Raw genomic sequence first — 19,084 nt, forward strand, 5'->3', positions numbered from 1 at the left:
AGCAGGTGATTTCACATTGTTTTCCTGTCACACAGGCAAACAGGCAGTCACAAAGGGTGTGAGGGTCACACCTGGGAGAGACACCTAACCTGGACTTGGGCAGATAAGGGAGGCTTCCAGGGAGAAGTGGTACTTTGGGGACAACCAGATAGATGAGTGGGGAAAACGGAAGTGCCAGCGTGAGCACTCACCAGGAAACAGATGTGTTTGTTGCAACAATGGCAATCCCATCCAAAAGATAAAAACCACCTAGAATCCCATGTCCTGAAAAACATCATGAGAGTGGGTGCTGGGCATGGAGGGATAAAGTGATGTGGTTATCTCTGTGCTTGAGGGGACTACCTTCTGGTGAGGAGGATGGATGGGTTACTTGTAACAACTTGGTACAGTTGTCTACAATTTGCTGAGGAAGAATGGGGTAGTGTCATAGAAGAGGTCCTGCTGATGTGGGTTTTGAAGGCTGAGTAGGAGTTTGCTCAGCTGATAAAGGTGGTGTTAGGGGGGGCATCCTAGGTAGAGAACACAGCATGTGGAAAGGCCAAGAGGCTGGGAAACGCAAGGTGTGAGACTAAATGCGAGCTATGCACTCTCAAATTCTAACCCTTGCCCATATTCCACCCAAGAGCACCACTTTTTCCTACCCTGTGGCCAGTGTGTGTGCATAAATTGTGTGCGCATGTGTGTGTGTGTGTGTGTGCGCGCGCGCGTGTGTGCGGTATTTTTGTGCCCCTCCCAATCTTGACATTCCTGATTCTAGCAGTCCCTCTCCTTTCCCCTGCATGTCAGATGTTCCTCTCTGGCAGCTGGGTCAATGTTTGCCCCAGGATGTCTCCAGGGCCAGTGCCCGACAGCCCTCAAACATCGGGTTCCCTACAACGGGCTTAGTCCATTTCCTGTGCTGGAGCTGGAGGGTGCATGCGCAGCCTTGCCACACTGGCCTGGCGCTCACCTGGTCAAATAGGCGAGCAGTGTCCCCTGTCCCACCCCAGAGCCTAGGGTGGCACGGACAGCACTTACAAGCACTCACTGCAGCCGGGATCTGCCCACTCTCACCCACAATGCAGGGTGCAGGAGGTGCTGGGGAGCAGGGCCGTGCGTGTGTGGTATGTATTATGTCTGTGTAACGTGTGGTTGTGTGTGTGACTCATGTATGTAAGATGCACAGTGTGTGTGGGAGTGGGTCTGTGTGTAGTGTCTGTGTGTTGTATGTATGTAGTATGTGTGTGTCTGTGTCTGGGTGCTGTAAGGGGCTTCCTGAGTCATCAGCCAGGAGCCCTGCCTCTTGGCCCGCAGGACAGATGCTGGAGCCATGGTCTTGCTATTCACATATCCTGGGTGGGTTGCTGGGAGCACCTGCTTGGGCATCAGAAAGGCTTTGCTGGCCCAGCGAGCCACCTGGCGGGGTGAGGCTGGCCCTGGAATCTTCCAAGAAGCATTCTGAGGCCCACCCTCAGCTAGGTCTGACTCATCAGCACCTTACCAATCCTCCTTCCCCTTGTTGGGGAGGCAGCGAGTAATGCCCCCCACCTCCCTGGGGGTCCGGGGAGAAGGGGTACCCAGGGAGGCGCCAGCCCCTGGAGGTCACAGCAGAGGCACTGCTCAGCCCAGAGGCGTGCAATGTTGTTGGTGGACTCTCAGGCCAACCAGACTTTGTGTCTTAGATGCAAGTTCCTTCTTTCAAAGCCCTCAACTGCCACAGTGTGGTCCTGTCACTCAGGTGTTTTGTGTTCAACCTTGGGGCTGAGGTGGCAGGTCTGAACCCATGGGGTAGGGTCAGGGCACCCTCCCCAGGACTGTCCTTGCATCGGACACTGTGGTCTGAGGCTGCAGCTGGGCCTCCTTGCTGAGCAAGGTCGCTGTGCTCGGCATTGATGTGTGTGGTTAGGGCCCGGGCAAGACGGGCGAGCCGATCAAAAGTGGTTTGGGAATAACTCCCAGACCTGGCACCGTCTCCTGAACCATCTCCGCTGGTCCAATAAGCTGACACAGGCAGACACTCACTCCTTCAAGGGGCTGGTTGGGTGGATTTGACTCAGTTCAAATCCACAACATACCCTGCACGTGCCTATTTTGGGTGTTGCCGCTGGTGGTGGTGGGTGGGCAGCGAGGAGGAGGAGGAGGCTGGTACCCTCAGAAAGCACCCCTGGGGCCAGGGAGAGCAGAGGCACAGTTGTGGATAATTACACCCAAGGACTGGGTGATGAGCAGTCAGGGTGGGGAGACTGCAAACATCCCGATGTTCAGAGCTCTGGGGGTGCTACTTCTTAGCTCTGTGGCCTTGGCCAAGTTACTTAACTTCTCTGAGCCTTGTTTTCATCTGTAAAATGGGGACAATACAAACCCCATAGGGTTTGGGTGAGCATTAAATTACTGTATCTCAAGAGCCTGGCAGGTAGAAGGCACGTGTTAAATGGTGGCCCTTGTCTAGGACTTCAGGAGGCCCACTTAGGGAGCTCAGAGTTGGGGAGTTCAAGCCTCATTGTGGAGGCTTCTGTACTGTCCCAGGGGCAGAGAGCTGCTCCCACCCCTCACTCCCACCCCATGAAACTACAGGCTACCAGGGCCCAGGGCCCACATCTGCTGGTTCATATCTGTGTCCCCAGTCCCCAGCCCAGAGCCTGGCACACAGCAGGTGCTCAGTAAATGTTTGTTGGCTGACTGATGGATGGGTGGACAGATGAGACCATGATTCTCTCAGCCAGGTAGAGCTGCACCCTCACCCCCAGTTCTGGGAGCTCAGGCTCTGGGCTTTGCCTGCTTGTCAGATTTCCTTCTCTCTGAATTTTCCCTGGTCCTGGTTCCAGCCTCTGTGCCTGGAACTGGAAGCCCTTCCCTTAGAAGCGGGTGAGGGAGAGGCCCCAGCAGGGGGAGGAAGGCAGCAGGTCAGAGCCAAGACGCCAGCTGCTCTGCCTCCACCTTGGGCCCTGTCCAGGCAGAACCTGTGCTCGAAGGACCAGGCAGGCTCCAAAGGTGCCACGTCCCTGGAGCCGGGGGGTCTGGCCCAGCCTCATGCTCCCTCCTGGCCTGGTGACAAAGCTGCGTCTAATTTTAGCCCCTAGTCTAAGCCTGGGAGATTTACGGGGCCATCGGTCCAGGAGCCAGGCTGCCAGTAATCAGAGGGGAAGGGAGCGAGCCCCGCCCCGCCTCCTCGCTCTGCCCAAGGTCAGAGAGGACTCCTCGGGGAGGCAGCGGGCTCCTCCCCAGGTTTCCTTTCATTTCACTGGTTTCATTGAGCCTGGAGGAGGAGATGGGGCGAGAGGAGGAAAGAGGGGGACAGGGGAGATGGAGAGGGGGATATGGGGAGGAGAGAAGTCGGGGCAGGGAAAGGGGGAGTGTAGTGAGGGGAGCGTGGGGAAGAGGAGGATGAGGAGAGGAGGGGAGGACGGTGGGGAGGAAAGGTGAGTCTCGGCCGAGCAGACAAGTGGAGGCCTCGGCCGGCCGTACTGGAGCTGAGGCTACCTGAGGCAGAGGGTGAGGGACTGAAAACCATATGCAGGAAGCAGGTAATATTTCTGGAGCATCTGGGCAGGCTTCCTGGAAGGGGACGTCTTAGAGACTTGGCTGTCACTTATCAGGTGCTAGACCTCGAGGGAGGACCCCGAGATCCCTCAGCAGTTTCCAGCGGGCTCTCCCATCCCTGAGCCTCTGTTCTCAAGGCCCCTTTCCCTAAGATGCTCACTCTCCCTTCCAGTCCTAATTCAGCCTCCAATTCGCCCAGAGAAACATCCAGACCTTTCCTCATTATGGGTTCTGTCATCTCTGAAATCCTGGGGCTCTCTCTCCCCTCTATCCCTCTCCCTTTACCTGCCCAAGCCCTGGGCCCTGCACACAGGTGTCTGAGGGCGGGAGTGGGGAGAGGAGGAGGCAGCAGGGGGAAGGAGGGAGGGAACACCTTGGCATCATAAAGGGAGAGAGAGCTGGCCAGCAGGAGGCCCTACAAGGGACACTTAGGCCTAAAATCATCTCCTTAATAATTTTAATAACAATTCATCTAATGTCTAGTTTGTATAAAAGTCACCCTTTTCTGAGTTGTTTTGGTATCATAGTGTCCTAAATGTAGCTCAATGGTAGAATTAAATCACATGAAAATATATTTTTGTTAAGGGAAGGGGATGTGGAGTCAGGCTACCTGGTTTGGATCCTAGCCCTGCTACTTAAGAGCTGACTGACCTTGGGTACATGACCTCACCTCAGTTTTCTCATCTGTAAAATGGGGGTAATGATGGTTTTATCTCCTAGGGTTCTTGTGAAGCTTCAAATAGATAATGTATGTCAGGGCTGAGAACAGCACTGAGCACAAGGTAAGCCCTGTGTAGCTGCTTAAATAGAATAAAATAAAAATAAAAAAAGCTTGCTAAATAATCAATCCTTCCCTCTGGTAGATTCGAAATGACATCTTAAAAAATTCTAATTTTGAATAAAGTAACTTCAGACAAACTGACTGAGGATTCATAAGAATGTTTAAAATTAGATAAAGTAGAAAATGACAGCTAAAAGGATTACAGAATAGTTCTGTAATTCGTAAAGTGCTGCAAATTTGAGATTTACTAGGAATACAAAATTAAGTAAACAGTGCCCTCAGACAAATTGCTTTAAAAAAAATACTTAAACATCAACAAAATGGCAAAAACAGAGAGGAAAAATTAGTTGATCAGGTTAGAAAACACTCATAAAGTAGCTGAATTTTGGGGAAGTCATTAGATGAATTTGCCCCTGGCTAATGGCCCTTGAGACCCGCCACCCCCTACCCCAGCCCTGTAGACCCTGGGAGTGTGTGCACAGGGCCCTGGCCTTGGCCTTGAAGAGGGCTGTGCAGTTAGTAAGGGTCCAGGTTCCTAGAGCCTGGGCCCCTGTGGGGACTTTCCTCTTGGCTGAGCCGTCTCAGGACAGATGGCTTCCACAGAAGCCAGGACCTAGGGCAAAGGCCATAGACGTGCTGCCCTGAGACCCTGGGTAGGGGAAGCATCTTGCTCCCCAAAGATCTGAGGGGCTGGACCCAGCCAAGGTGAACTGGTAGACTCCGGGGTCTTCACAGAGATGGAGGGAAGTAGCTCAAAAGGTTAGAATCCAGGGCTTTGGAATCCTGCATCCATATCCCTTAGCCTCACGGAACCTCCTTTTCCAGCTGTAAGTAACTGTCCAACCTTCCTGGTGTTTTAGTAAAGCGCAGAGAACAGCGCCGTGTGCGGCAGGTCGGCGGCACGATTGCAGCGCTGCCTCTCAGAGCAGCTTCCCGAAGGCCTCAGGAGGCTCCCCGGGAGCGCCAGGCTCAAGGCTGGGCCAGGGGGTCCTCTCCACTCAACCACCAGCTGGGACTTTCCCAGTGGCAAATCCGAGCAGGCAAGCTCCCTGCCCTTGGGATAAAAGTCAGATCCCACCAGGACCCACCATATCCCCTGCAGCCTCACGCCATCTCTTCTCAGGGTTGGGGCTCTGGGGACATCCTCGCTGTTTGCTCTCCTCTAGGACCACCCCATCTCCATCCCTGCCATCCTGCCCTCCTCTCACCACACCTCCCCAAAACCCTGTCAGAGGCTCTCATATGCGCACGCACGCGTTTATAGCTCCAATGACCAGAGTTTGTAAATACACATGGAGTTCTTCCCCATCCGTTTCTTCTTGCCAGTGTCTCCTAGGCTATCACCTTGATAGGGCAGGAGGCACAGATGGGAGTTTCCACCCTCATGTCCTCACCATGCGAGGCCCTGCTCAAATACTGGTTGAAAATGAAGGTGGAAAGCCAGGTAATCCTGAGTTACCTTCCCACCCCTGTCGCCTGCTCAGATTCTCATTTCACAGCGAGCAGAAAGCTCCAAATAGTTGGACAAGGACCCAGGAAAAAAATCCCGTTATCACGAAGGCCCAGAGCAAGGAAACCTGTGCTTTGGGGCTAGAGAGAGCATGGTTTAGTTCCTCTCTCGCTGGTTACATCCTGAGTGACTTTGGGTAACTAGTCTCTAGTATCAGGCTGAGGTGTTCCAGGGGGCTGGGGGCAGGGCCTGGGTGACTAGGAGGGGACCGCAGACTGTTGCCTCTGAGGTTCTGGTTCTTACACCCCTAGAACCATGGGTATCCTCACAAAGACCTCTCCCCCTGGCCTGGCTCTGGAGCAGCAACCAGAACCCTCTCCAGCTAACCAGCTTGGGCAGCTGGCATCAGGGTCCCCCAGAGGGGAGGGCTGTGGGGCAACCCAGGCCCTAACACTGGCTCTCTTAGAAGGCACCTATCCCAAGAACAAGTGGGAGGGGGCAAAAAAGAGCTCAGAGCCCAGGATGTGGGGAGTTGTAGGGGGTGGAGGTAGTCATAAACCCACCCCACACCTCCACCCACCCCAAACATAGCCTACAATGTCATTAAAGGGACCTGGCAGGCCTAGAAGCCGTCTGCCCACTGGGGCACTGAGCACATCTCAGCATGGTGCTCGCCCGTTCTCCACCTGACCAGACCCCCCTGGGAAGGCAGGGCTCCATCTCTAGGAGCACAAAACCATGGCTGCACTGCTGAGTGCTCCCTCTGTGCCAGGCATGGTGCTCAGGGCTTTGCTTGCATTGTCTCAACTATTCCACAGTGATTTCATCCTTATTTTACCCACGAGGAAACTGAGGCTCGAAAATTTGAGTCACCTGTCCAAGGTCACACACGAAGCAGCAAAGCAGGGTTTCAAATCAGGTCGGTCAGCAAAGCTACTTTCTCACAGTCAGTGGATGCTCACTACTTATCCGTTGAGTGAGTGTTGAGCGAATGAGTCCTCTGTGTACATACGAGAATATTGAAGCCCAGGAAGTGGTCCCTGTGGCTGGTCTGTGGCGGAGTCCAGGCAGGGCTAGGCCTACTGACTTCCAGCCTGACTCTGTCCTCCCCCACCCCTGCCTCCTGCCCTGCTAACCCCCCCAGTGTGTGGCCTCTGGGCCCCTCTTTGCCTACTGAACCCTTTTAAGGTCAGGGCTTTTCATGAAAAGTGTGGCCTAGCACAGGTTGTCCGCCTTCTCTGAGCCTCAGTTTCCTTATCTGAAAAATGGGGACAGGGTTAGAGGGCGATTCCCGCTGCCTCTGAGAATCTGTTTCTGGGAATCCCTCCCTCCTGGCCTCACCCCCACTTTTCAGCTCTTTCTTTATAGCCTCTCTCCACCCTCTCACCCCCAGGTCCCGCCTGCAGACCTTGGCTCTGGCCAAAAGGCACCCACAGCCTTGAGAGACCCTTGGTGAGGTGGGTCCTCCCAGCAGCCTTGCCCCATTGCTCATTTGGTTCTGGGAGATGCCTGGTTTCAGGCACTGAGAGGACGGCGGAGACAGGGCACAGGAGATGGGGGCTGTCAGGGGGAGGGCCAGAAAAGGGGTGGGGAGATGGAAGGGATCCACGGGGGAGGGGACAGAATGGACAAGGGATAAGGGATTTCTGGAAGTGAGGAGGGGCGTGTCCGGGACGCTAGGAGGTCCGCGAGAATGCCCCATCATCCACAACGCCTCCTAGTCCCATTCTAGCTGCCATTAGAATTTCATCTCTCCTTCACCTGCCCCCTTAACCAGGCAGGAGAGCTGCATCCCCTCACCCCACTCGGGGGTCCCCAATCTCAACCTGCCCGCAAGCCCAGAGAGTTCCCCGACCCAACTCACAAGAGGGCTGAGTGAGACCAGCTCCAGGAAATGAGCACCGAGACCCCCTCCCACCTTCCAGTCAAGGTACACGGAGCTCCAGCTCCTGGAGCCAGGCCCCTGTGACTGACCCCACCGCCCACACTTACTCTGAGGAGTGCAGGGAGGAGGCAGAGCACGCAGAGGCGCGGGCGTGCAGCGTGGAGGAGGAGCGGGGCCGCGGCGGGAACCCCCATGCCCGCACCGCTAGGGACAGGAGTGCGCCTCCCAGCGCGGACGTCCCGCCCTGCCTGCCCCTCCCCGCCCCAACCCTGGCCCAGCACCGAGGCCCCGGCCAGGCCCTGGCCACGGGGGCATTTCCCCTTGGCCCCCACCCCCCAGGGCAGCCGTGACACCGCCCCACAGCCCGCCCCCTCCAGGTTATTTATAACGGGGGCTGGGCAGCCGCTTCTTCCTGGCAGCCAGGGACCAAACTCTGCCTCCAGCCTGCGGAGAAGGGGTTAATGCCTTTTGTCTGCCGCCACCTTAGCCGGGGCTGTAGCCACCCCTGGTGGGGGAGAGAGAAACCGAGAGAGGAGGAAGGGCCTCAGCTGAGGCTGGGGCCTCAGTGCTGAGCGGGCTGGGTGGTGTCACCCCGACCAGGCTTCCCAGCCCCGCCGGCATGTTCTAATTGTCTGGGGAGCCTTTACCAGGCTCCGATGTCTGCTGGACCTTTGGAAGTTCAATGTGGACGCAGATTAAATAATAGTACTACTGTATCAGTGCTCGACTTCCTGATTTGATAACTTGCACTGTGGGGCAGGTAAGAGCTGTTTTACGAACTATGTTTAGGGCTAAAGGGGCACCATGTTTCCAACATTTGTAAATGGTTCAGAAATACATATATATGTAGAGAGAGAGAGAGAGAGAGAGAACCATAAAGCAGATGTGTCAACGTGTAAATAATCGGTAAATGTAGGCAATGGGAATATGGGTATATGGGTATACTTTGGATCATTCTTCTTTCCTGCAAATTTGAAATAAAATGCTAAAAAAATTTTAAAACACCGAGGACAACAGATTCCATAAGCCAGGCGCGTGCGGGGATTCTGGTTATGGAGGTTGGGGCAGGTTTCAGTAAATTCCCCAGGGATCCTATGTCAGGCAGGGCTGAGCAGTGTTGGTCACGGGTGGGGACAGGTCCAGCCTGGGGCCGCGTCAGGGCTCAGGAGGTGAGACCTGCTCTCAGGGAGCCACTGAAGCAGCCTCCTGACCTGTTCCAACAGGTGGGCCTGGTGCAGGGAGTTTAAAAGCTTACGCAGCAGTTCCAGTCGTCAGGATCTGAGGGGAAAGCATTTGAGGAATGTGATTAGTGGGGCACTGAGCTTTTCCTGGAGGGTGCAGACAGGGTGGACACAAGCCCTCGAGAATTCAGCCTGAGTTTGAGAAACTCAGACACTGTGTTCACCCTGATCTCCCTGCCAGGGACCCTTTTCTCCTCCCCTTCGCTGCTTCCTCCAGGCAGCCTTTCTTGCTTGCTCCCACATCACCCTCCCCTGAAATCTCACAGGCCTGAGTCTGAGCCCCTGGCTGCTCCCTGGTGTGGACTGTTCTCTCACTGCCCCTTGAATAAGGCTGGTCTCCAATCAGCTTGGGTGGAGCCCTGTCTCCCCATCCTCTCTTAATTTCTTATGCCCTCCCTCCTCTGTCGCACAGAGCCTAGCCCCAGTGGTGCCGGGGAATCTTTATGGAAAAGCTGAGGAAGAGTTGACTAGATCCCCCCCATTCATTTGAAGGCGACTGGGTGGAACCCCATTCCAAGTGCTGGGACAGGATATGGCTTTACTGGACCTAGTCAGGTGGTCTTGGTCAGAGAGGGCTCCTGGCAGGAGACGACCACTTGGCAGGGTTTTGACGGGTGGGTAGATGCACAAAGAGTTGATGGGTCAGCATGAGGCCCCACAGTTCTGTGCAGCATGTGTTCCTGGAGCCTCCCCCTGGCCAGCCTCTCAACGTTAAGTACAGAGCAGAGGCTCTGACCTCAAGGTCAACCTCAGCCTATGGAGGGTGAGCCAGCCACGGGGAGAGATGTGGAGCTCATGAGATCTGGGCTTAAGTAACTGCAACGGGAAGTGAGAGTTAGTACAAGGCACTGGGGCAGCTCAGGGCAGGGCAGCAGGGGGCTTGGGGGGGGAAGTACTGCAGGATTTAAACAGAGGGAGAAGGGGAGACCTTTACTCCAGATGGAGGAGTCAGGGTGGGCAGAAAGCAGGATCCGGGCAAGTGCAGGCTGGCTCGACTGGGGGCCTGGCTGGGGAGGGGACAGTGTGGGGCTAGGCAGCGGGGGACAGGCTGGAAGGAAGCTAGATTTGCTTTAGTTCTAGAAGGCCTCCGGTGCAGGTGCATAGGTAATCAATCTGATTCCTCCCTGGCAGGGCTCACCTTGTGCTTCCGAACCGATTCCCTTGCCCCTGCCCTCCTCCCCCAACCTAGAACACTCTTAGGAGAACTGTCCTGGGACTACTAGAGCCACGATCTGCATGGAGGTGGTGATGCACAGGTACCCCAACCCCAGCTCCCAAAGGCATGCACGTCATTAACACCCTGGGGGGGGGACCTGTGGGGTCCAGGAGGCTGGGGCTTTGCCTGCATCTCACTGCTGGAACCTGACCTAAGGTTCAGGCCAGGGAAGCCTGGACTTGACCCCTCTAAATATAATGGGTTAAAAACAAACAATAACAATAGTGAAAAACATACAGACCCTTGAACTCCTGTGGCATGCTCTGGACAGCCCTTGTTGCTGTGGTAGAAGAAACCCTGCCAACAACTGTGAGCTGGCACGCTGGCACGCCACTACTAGCTGTCTTTTAGAAGCTTTCTGTTTTGAAGGGCAGACCGCAGGGCTGATGGGAGTCTATTTATTTTTGAAAATGCCTTTCTAGTCATTGTGATTATGAAAGATAAACTCAAGATGGTCTTAGAAGAGAGGTACACGGTTTGCTTTGCCAAGAGGTGGAAACTCCTAGACTTTGCTTGGCATGCAAGATGGAAAGGGCTGGGAGGGCTTGGGTCTGGGCTGGGGGGTGTCCCTGGTGCTCAGAAAAGGACTTTGGGGCAGGCCAGGTCCAAGCAGGGGTGGCTGGAAGGGCTTCCCTGAGGTGTGAGAGGTCAATGAATGTGAACAAGGGGCCTGTGATAACTTCGGCTATCCCCACCTTCACAACAAGTCCCCTGTGTACAGCAGCTGGTGTCATGCCGCTCAGGAATGAGGACAAGGCGCTGTGCCATGTGTGGATAAAGGGCCGGCAGCTGCAGGAAGTGGGAGGGAGTACTGGACATTTCTTGGTTTTGTCCAGAATGGTCCTGTCCTTCTGAGAAATGCTCCATCCTCTACTCCACTGTTTCTCAGTTTTTTGGTGTTTTTTTTTTCATTATCACCTCCTCCATCCCCAAGGAGCCTTTTTAGATCTTTTTCTAATTGTTCCTCCCTTATAAAGTTTTAATACCACAGATATATTGCATATCTATGGGAGGCCACAAACCATTTTAATATCCAGGACTCTTCTGCCCCCCCAAGGCCCACTTTTTGCCTCCTTGGGGGCACTATTGCCCCCTTGAGAGGGCATGCTCTACTCCAAATGTGACTTGATTGGCAGCGGGCCACTGTGGATTGGCCCAAAGTAATTGACCAGGCTGGATAAATGAGAGGGTCTCCCACCACTGACCACAGTTAGTCGGTACAGAAACGGCCAGCTGATCTGAACGGACACAATCAGAATCCTTCCCTGGGATTTTTAAACTTTGCATCAAAGAGAGAGGCTATTCCTTCCTCGTGGAGAAACTGAGAGATGCTACGTGCAGCAGCTGCATGGCTGTCGGGAAAACTGAGCTCAGGGAATGTGCTGCCACACTCCAGAGGGCAGCAGGGGAGAGAGGGAGGGAGAAGGTCCTGGTGGCCTTCCAGGCGCTGGGGGAGCCGGCTTTGCCTCTGCCCGTAGGGAGGGAGCTCTCATAAATTTTCCCTGGTTCCCAAGGTAGTCTGAAGTGTGTTTCTGTCGCTTACTACCCTAGGAATTCTGACCAACCTAGAAGGGATCAGGAATTGAAAAGGAGTAGAATTCAGAGTAAAAGGCACCCAGGAAAGTGGAAGATACCCCATCCCCATGTTTTGGAATCAGAACTGTTGGGGAGAACCCAGGCTTTCTGTACATCTAATGGGCTAGGGCAGTCGGGCCATGGTAGGTAGCTTGGGAGAACTGGGTTTCTTAGGGACACTTGGGTTGCGTGTGTCTGGGAGCAAGGGAGGGACAGGGCTGGGTCTGTATTCTAGAGGGCTTGTTGGAGCAGCTGGGTGGTTTGGGGTTGGAGATGGCAAGTTTGGAGTTAACGAGAGAGCAGAGTGGGCCAGTACGGCAGCTGAGACGAGAGATGAGATGGACTCCCAGTCCAGAGTGGGGTCTGTCCTGCCTCGCGGGGCCACCACACTGACCTGACCTCTCATCAGGGGCTGAGACTGCTCAGGTGAGGTTGCCTGGGGCCCCTGCCCCTCCTCCCTGAGCTTACGACCGGTGACATCTTGCCACCCAGATGTATGATGCTATCTTCTTATTTTAGCTGTGGTCACATCAATTTGGTCTCAGATGGCAGAGTATGCTTTTGCGATGCTGTTTCAGAACACAATTTTATAGCATTGTTGGAAGAACAGCTATTGATTTTGCTCATTTTTTATTTTTTCTGTGGGTTCAGTGGGATGTTACTGCTCTCTCTCTCTCTCTCTCTCTCTCTCTCTCATCCTCCCAAATCCTGCTTCAGGGATGCCAGTCCAACCACGAGTTACGATCACTCTGTTGTCACTCGTCTCTAAAGAAAAACAAGTTACCATATTTGATGAGTAGAGATTAAGTCAGCTCTGGCAGAGTTTTTACCTGCTCGTGAAGGAGCCTTGAACTTTGGCCTGGAGAATAGCTGTATTTTCCAGTGGAGTTCAGGCTCCAGGGACTGAGTGGAATGCGGGCCTGACTGAGTTGTCATGTCTGTGGTTTCACAGCTGTCCCTCTGTCTCCTGTGCAGGCTGCTCCCAGGATCAGGCGCCATCGGCCTGGCTGGCAGAAATGGGGCCTCTGCGCTTCCCCTGGGAAGGTGTCGCATCTAGGGCCCCCCACCCATGCTCCAGTGTTTGCTGTGGCTTCTATGATGCATATCCCACTCCCTCCATCTTTTCCCCAATTCCCTTAACTGGAAAAGGGAACAACACCTACTACCATGCAGGGCCACGATGAGGATCAGTGAGGTCAGGTGTAGACAACCGCTTCCTAGAAACGTAAGGGAATATCATTATTGTCATTTTGTTTCTTCCAGTTCAAAGTCAACAAACATTGAGGACCCACTATGTGCAAGACCCTGTGCAAAGCATGACCGTGGGTGTCTAGAGCACAGTAGGTTCTTTTTTTAAAAAATTTTTTTATTTTCTAACTTTATTTGGAAACATTGTGGTTTCCCAGGACCTGTCAGCTCTAAGTCAAGTCATTGTTTTCAATCTAGTTGTGGAGGGCACAGCTACTGGCCCATGTGGGAATCAAACCGGCAACCTTGGTGTTATGAGTCCATGCTTTAACCACCTGAGCCAACCGGCCGCCCCAGAGTAGGTTCTTAACAAGTGTTTGTCGAGTGAATGAACGAACAGGGACTAGGGGAGTCTCAGGGCAAGAGGCTTGGAGTGGTCAGGGACAGAGGGGTTTGAGAGACCTCCAGCACATGGGACAGAAACCTGGACGTGTCCACCCACGTCTGCCTTTCCTGAACTCCTACAAGAGCACTGGGCTGGAAGGGAGAAGACAGTCCTCAGTATGGACGAAACGTGCATGTACTGAGTACCGATTAAGCAGAGTGCAGGGAGAGGAAACAGCCGCTGTCCCAGAGTGGGGGGGACAAAGCGGAGGGAGCAGGCAAGGGCTTTGGGGGCCAGTGAGCATGGTGTCACCAACACCAACCCGGCCTCGGGGTAGTCGGGGAGGGTGCGCAGAGCCTGGCTAGGTGAAGGGGAAGGTGTAGAGGCCCGTGGAGGGGCGTTCAAGGTGAAGGCAGGGCCTCCCCGAGGTGAGCCAGACAAGGCAGGGAGTTTGTGAGGGTGGAGTTGATCAGCGATGGGCAGGGGGCACTGGGAGGTGAGGCCAAGCAGCAGGCAGAGCCCGGCCAGGGGGCCTGTCGGGTAAGGCAGCCACGGGGGGAGTTTAGTCATGGGGATGACATGGTCACCTGGGCATTGGAGAAGAACAGGGTGGAGAAGGGCTTGGCTGGGACTCGCCCAGAGGCAGGAAACCACTCAGGAGGCTCTGTCGATAAGAAGCGGTGGTGGCCTGAGTTCTGTCCTGATGCTGCTTCCCAGAGAACATAGCAGTGGAAGGGACCTCAGCAGTCACTCCATGTTCATTCCCATTTTACAGGTGAGACACCGAGGCCTGGAGAGGCCTGGTGCAAATGCAGGAGGGCCGCCCCTCCAAAGGCTTTTCCTCAGGGCTCGCCGCCCCCCGCCTCCCCCCTCGCCTGCAGAGTGAGATGAGCCAAGGACATCTGTCTGTTCCTCCCCTTCTGGACCGGGCTGTCTCTGTGACAGGGTGATTTGTGGGGCTCCCAGAAGGCAGGACGTTAATGAAAGCAAGCGGTGTGAGGCCGACAGGGCCTGGTTTCAGGCCTTCGCTGGGCAAGGTCAGGCCCCGCGGCTGGGCGGCTTGGGGAGCCTCTGATTGAATCTGGGAATGTGAGCCAATGTGGGGACAAGGCCAAGGCCATGGTGCCAGACTGGCAAGGCAGGGAAGTGGCCTTTTCTGATGGAGTCCCCTTGGGCGACAGGAGGACAACGGAGCGAGCCAGAGGAGGAAGCCGGGGTCAGAAGCCACATCTGCTTTGGCAGAACGGGGTGGAGGAGCGTGGTGTGAGACCAGTGGTGGGGAAAGTTGTCCTCTGCCGTGCTCTCTTGTCCCCAAGCCTGGACTGGGATGGAAGGCTCCAGTCCTGCTGTGTGACTTACCAGCGTCAGCCCTTAGACAAAAGCGTCACCTCCTGGGCCTTCTTCCCGTCAAACGGAGATAAGGATCATATCTGGGTTGCCTTCTGTTGCCCCTGGGTCATCAAAGAGGCTGGAGAAGTTCAGGTTCCCAGGGGTCTGGCCTCCATGCCCAGGGCTGATGGCCTCTGGGGCGGATGCTCTGATGACCTTCCTGGCCCACTGGTCGCTGGTCGGTGCCGGCTCAGCTTTGCTCCCTCAGCCAGAGCCAGCCTGTCAGCGACATGGGGTGGAACCCACTTCCTTCTGCTAAGATATACCCTTTTCCATGGCTTCAGCTGTTCCTGGAATAAGATAAGGCCCCGAAAAGTACAAATTAGGGGACATGGAGATTATGAGAGCTAAAAACTAGCGTCTCCTGCTTCACCCCCTCCCATTTTCCCAAGCTATACAAAACCATCCCCAGTGCTGCAGGCTAGAGAAAAGCCAGAGCAAGGAGACCTCAGACTATTCTAGGCTCAGAGACAGGCCTGGAGAGGGAGGCGGGGCCTTCGGGCCAGCAGGCCCAGACCTGTGGAGAGGCGAAAAGTTGTGTCCCAACTCTGCAAGGGCTGCTTTCGCCTTGGCCTCCCCATCCGTATCTCTTTCCCTGTGAGGGCGGCTGTCCCCTGAGATTTAATTCAAGTTGGTGTGAGCGCGCTATCCTGCATCCCAGGGGAGGCTCAGTGATGTCCTGGGCCATTACGCAGTGCAGGGAGGTCATGTTCCATGGTCATCTCTGGGCAGAGGCCTGGCTTCCGCTGGCCTCTTGATCCCACTCTTGTGTCTTCGCTCTGGCTTGCACAGGCCCACACGTGGATTCCCCCGGTCCTCCCCTATGGAGCAGGCTGCAGCCACTCCTGCTGCGCAGAAGCTCTGTGGCCAGACCCTCCTCCACCTTGCTGAGCCAAGCCCCTGCTGCTGCGTGCTGGCTGCACCTAGGTCTGCCGCCTCTAACACGTCTCTGCCAGGCCCGTTCGCTCTTGCCTGGGGGACAGAGACCATGCTGGCACCAGCACGCTGCCCGCTGTGCCGGCCACAGAAGCCCCTGCCTGCAGTCAGCTAGGAAACAGGGTGGCAGAGCAGCCTCCTCTCCTGGTTTTCCTCTGCAAGCGGCCCCACAGCAGGGTACTACTGGGTCTGTTTAATGGGACAGTTCTGGTAGTGGCTAAGTATACCCACAGGCCACCAAAGAGGTGGGGTTGAGACAGTTCAAACTATAGCCACTGTGGCACATGCAGACCACTGCTTCCCCTGGCCTCTGGACTGCTGTGATTCTCTCCCAGAAGTCTCAGAGCGGCCCTGCCATTTCGCTTTTCCCTGTGCTAGTCAGGGTTCCTCAGAGAAGCAGGACCAGTGGGATATGTTTATATAGGGAGAGATTTATCTGAAGGAATTGGCTCATGCCATTGTGAGGGCTGTCAAGCCGAAACCCACAGGTAAGCTGGCAGGTTGGAAATTCATGTCAGATCTGATGTTGTTGTCTTGAGTTCTAAATCTTCAGGGCAGGCCAGCAGGTTGGAAACTCAGGCAGGGGGTTCCTTGGGGCAGTCTTGAGGCCAAATTCCTTCTGCTGCGGAAAAACGTCAGTCTTTGTCCTGAAGGCCTTCAACTGATTGGGTGAGGCCCAGCTACACTACAGAGGGCAATCTGCTTTACTCAGACTGTACTGATTTAAATGTTAATCACATCTAAAAAATGTATCTTCACAGCAACATCTCGATGCGTGTTTGACCAAACAACTGGTCAAACTTAGTCAAGTTGACACATAACATTAACTATAATGTGGCCACACACCTGTTTAACTCGTAGGCCTGTGTGTCTGAACCCCATGGTGGGCCTGGTTTGGGTTTTCTGAGAATCTCCTAGCCCACATGTGAACACCCAATGCTGCTAGTTGGGCGTGGGGGTGGGGCACCCAACCCCTTACTGGATATCGCAGAAGCTCATGCGTCTAATATAAGAGGATAGGAGCATATGGGTGAACACAGAAACGCTGGCTTATGGGAGTGTCAGTGAGTTCTTACGCTTCCCTTTGTGTTTTTCACTATATTCCAAAACTTTACAAGGGTATATATTACTTTTTAACAGTGAGAAGCATTGTATTAAGAAATGTAAGACCTTGGGCTGCTGTGAGCTACCGTGAGTGGCCAGCAGCCAGCATGAGCTGCTGTGAGCGGCCGTCCAGTATCCGGCTAGTGACTGCCTCGCCAGGGAAGAGCATAATGATAATACCAACATGAGGCAGTGAAGCGATGTCCTCCACAACTAGACTGAAGAACAAAAGGACAGAAACTCGTCTGTTCCCCTTCCCCGATTACCCAACGCTGTTCCCTCCCCCAATTCCCTAGTAACATCTTAAAAAAAATAGAGTAAAAATAAAAACACCAAAAAAAAAAAAAGAAGAAATATAAGACTTGGCCTTTAGCAGGGGAAGGTTGGTTCTGGCTTGTTCTGGGGAACCCAGGTGAGGGGGGTCATGCTGGTGGTGTCAGTGAGGTTACCAGGGAGGAGACCACAGTCGGGCTGCCCCCGGGCCTGGGACACGCCCCCCCTCACTGCACAGCCTCACGGTCTCCGGTTCTGACTGGAGACTTGGAGGCCGAAGCTGATGACAGAATGAGGCCTCTGGGTTAATTCAGGGACTGGAGTCTGGGGTACAAGGCTCCCCATCACAAGCCTTCAAGGGGTGGTGGGAGAGAGATTGCTGGGAGAGCTGCTTCTAGCTCAGATCAGGTTGAGCGCAGAAATCACACCCCACTCAGGACGCTGCGGAGTCCTGGCCGGTCAGAGAGAAGAGGTCAGCCCTTCAAGGGCTGCTGGAGGCCATGCTCTGTGGCCAGAACATCTTTGCAGCAACCTCTTCCCCTGCGGCCAGCTGGTCCGATCTGGCCACAGCCTTGTGTCAGCTCTCCTCAGGGAGGACAGGAAGAGGTAACCTGGGCTGATCCAGGGGGAGGAGGGAGGTTGGAGGGGAGGGGAAGCAGAGGAAAACTGTAGGCCAGTGCTCAGGGAGGCTGACTTCTGCAGCCAGGGAACAGCCCAGGCTGGGTGCACCCAGGAGGGGCAGGCGGCCAAGGGGGTTGGAACCATCAGCAAAGGAGAAGAGATAGGAACCCAAGGATGGAGACAATTGGACAGTGGAGGGAAGAAGGCAATGAAAGTAATTGTTGCTTTGTGTTCAGGGAAGGCCATCATGCTTTTCTTATAAGGAAGCGTATTTAATGAGGATGTGAAATCCCACACCGAAACACTTGACTTCTTCATTTTCAAAAAATGGGCTCTGTGAGTTTACCTGAAATTGTGACAGTAACCCCTGACGTATACATATGTAGCCTAGTTCCCTGTGAGGCAGGATTTTAATCCCTTTACATGTACTGTATGGATTTATACATTCCTCGTAAACCCTTACTGCGGTCTGTGTTTTAGGGATGAAGATACTGAAGCACAGAGAAGTTAGGCTACAGGCCCAAGGCCACACAGCCAGTAAGTGGTGGACCCAGGAGTTGAACCCAAACAGTCTAGGTCTCAACTACTCTGCTAGGAGTGTCTTTCTGCAGGAAGGGACACCTCAGGTCTCAGGTCCTTAGAAATACCCTTTCTGTTTTCCCAGGTTTTGCTATGAAATCAAAACATCAGCTCTCCCCGCACCGAGCTGTCCCACTGAATTGCAGAGCCCACCCGAGCCTCAACCACCCACTCCTCTGGCTGGTCTTCCTGGGAGGCTGCCTGTGAAAGGAGAGTGGAATTTCACTCAAAAGCTTTTTTCTTTCCTTAGGAAAGACAGTGCTCTCAAACTGAGCATTGGAGCCATTGATCCCAACAATAGGAGGGATTCATGCGGACAAATACATCACTTTGCACAATCTGCTAATGCTCTCTTTGGCAGGTGCATAGAATATCGACAAAGAGAATTCAAAAGGTCCTGCATTTATTTCCCCTGGCTGCTTGGGAAAAGGGGAAAAATTGGTTTTTGAGCGTAGCAAAAATACCGTCACAGGTGCTCACAAGCATTGATTCTTACAGTGTCTTCTATCATATGCACGTCGTAGGGGCTCAGTAGAAATTGATTGACGCCAGACTGCCTGGTTAGAATTGTCTGCTGCATTCTAGCTGTGTGACCCTGGGGGACTTACTTCAGTTCTCTGGGTCACAATTCCCTTTGTAAAGTGGAGCTCAGATTAGGACCTGTTATAGTCCCTACCTCCTCGGATTGTTCTGGGGATGACATGGGTTAGTCAAGGCCAAGTGGGCAGTTCAGTGCCTGACCCATCCTGCACTCAACCAATCCAGCTGCTGTGAATGGGGAAGTGAGTGGACAATGTGGCCAGGATGGAGGCGGTCACCCGGCCACCCTGCTGGTCTGGACCAGAAGTGATATTGACCTTTTACAGATGTTTGTGATGAAAGTCTAGCAATAATTGGCAAATTAATGCACAAAAGAGAGAGCTTTGCAAGTGCCTTTAGAGA

At 54.2% G+C, this 19,084-nt stretch overlaps 1 protein-coding gene and 1 long non-coding RNA gene across 5 annotated transcripts in view; one reads left to right on the forward strand and one right to left on the reverse strand.

The window, feature by feature from the left end:
- The window catches only part of CRHR2 (corticotropin releasing hormone receptor 2), a 45,244-nt gene extending 37,384 nt beyond the window's left edge, over positions 1-7,860 (reverse strand). For both annotated transcript variants that reach the window (XM_019639929.1, XM_019639928.1), the window contains exon 1: positions 7,743-7,860. In XM_019639929.1, the coding sequence (XP_019495474.1) occupies positions 7,743-7,829 (87 nt within the window). In that variant the 5' untranslated portion in view covers positions 7,830-7,860. The remainder of the gene's footprint in view (positions 1-7,742) is intronic.
- A 202-nt stretch (positions 7,861-8,062) lies between these two features.
- On the forward strand, positions 8,063-16,808 carry LOC109381353 (uncharacterized). 3 transcript variants are annotated; one of them, XR_002123706.1, is made up of 4 exons: positions 8,063-8,395; positions 10,008-10,132; positions 12,931-13,007; positions 16,706-16,808. It is a non-coding gene; the product is annotated as an uncharacterized LOC109381353 (long non-coding RNA). The 3 variants fall into 3 exon arrangements; XR_002123708.1 differs by lacking the exon at positions 12,931-13,007; XR_002123707.1 differs by lacking the exon at positions 10,008-10,132.
- Positions 16,809-19,084: the final 2,276 nt, after the last annotated feature.

This window comes from Hipposideros armiger, unplaced genomic scaffold, assembly GCF_001890085.2.
Source record: "Hipposideros armiger isolate ML-2016 unplaced genomic scaffold, ASM189008v1 scaffold_47, whole genome shotgun sequence".
Classification (NCBI taxonomy): Eukaryota; Metazoa; Chordata; class Mammalia; order Chiroptera; family Hipposideridae; genus Hipposideros; species Hipposideros armiger.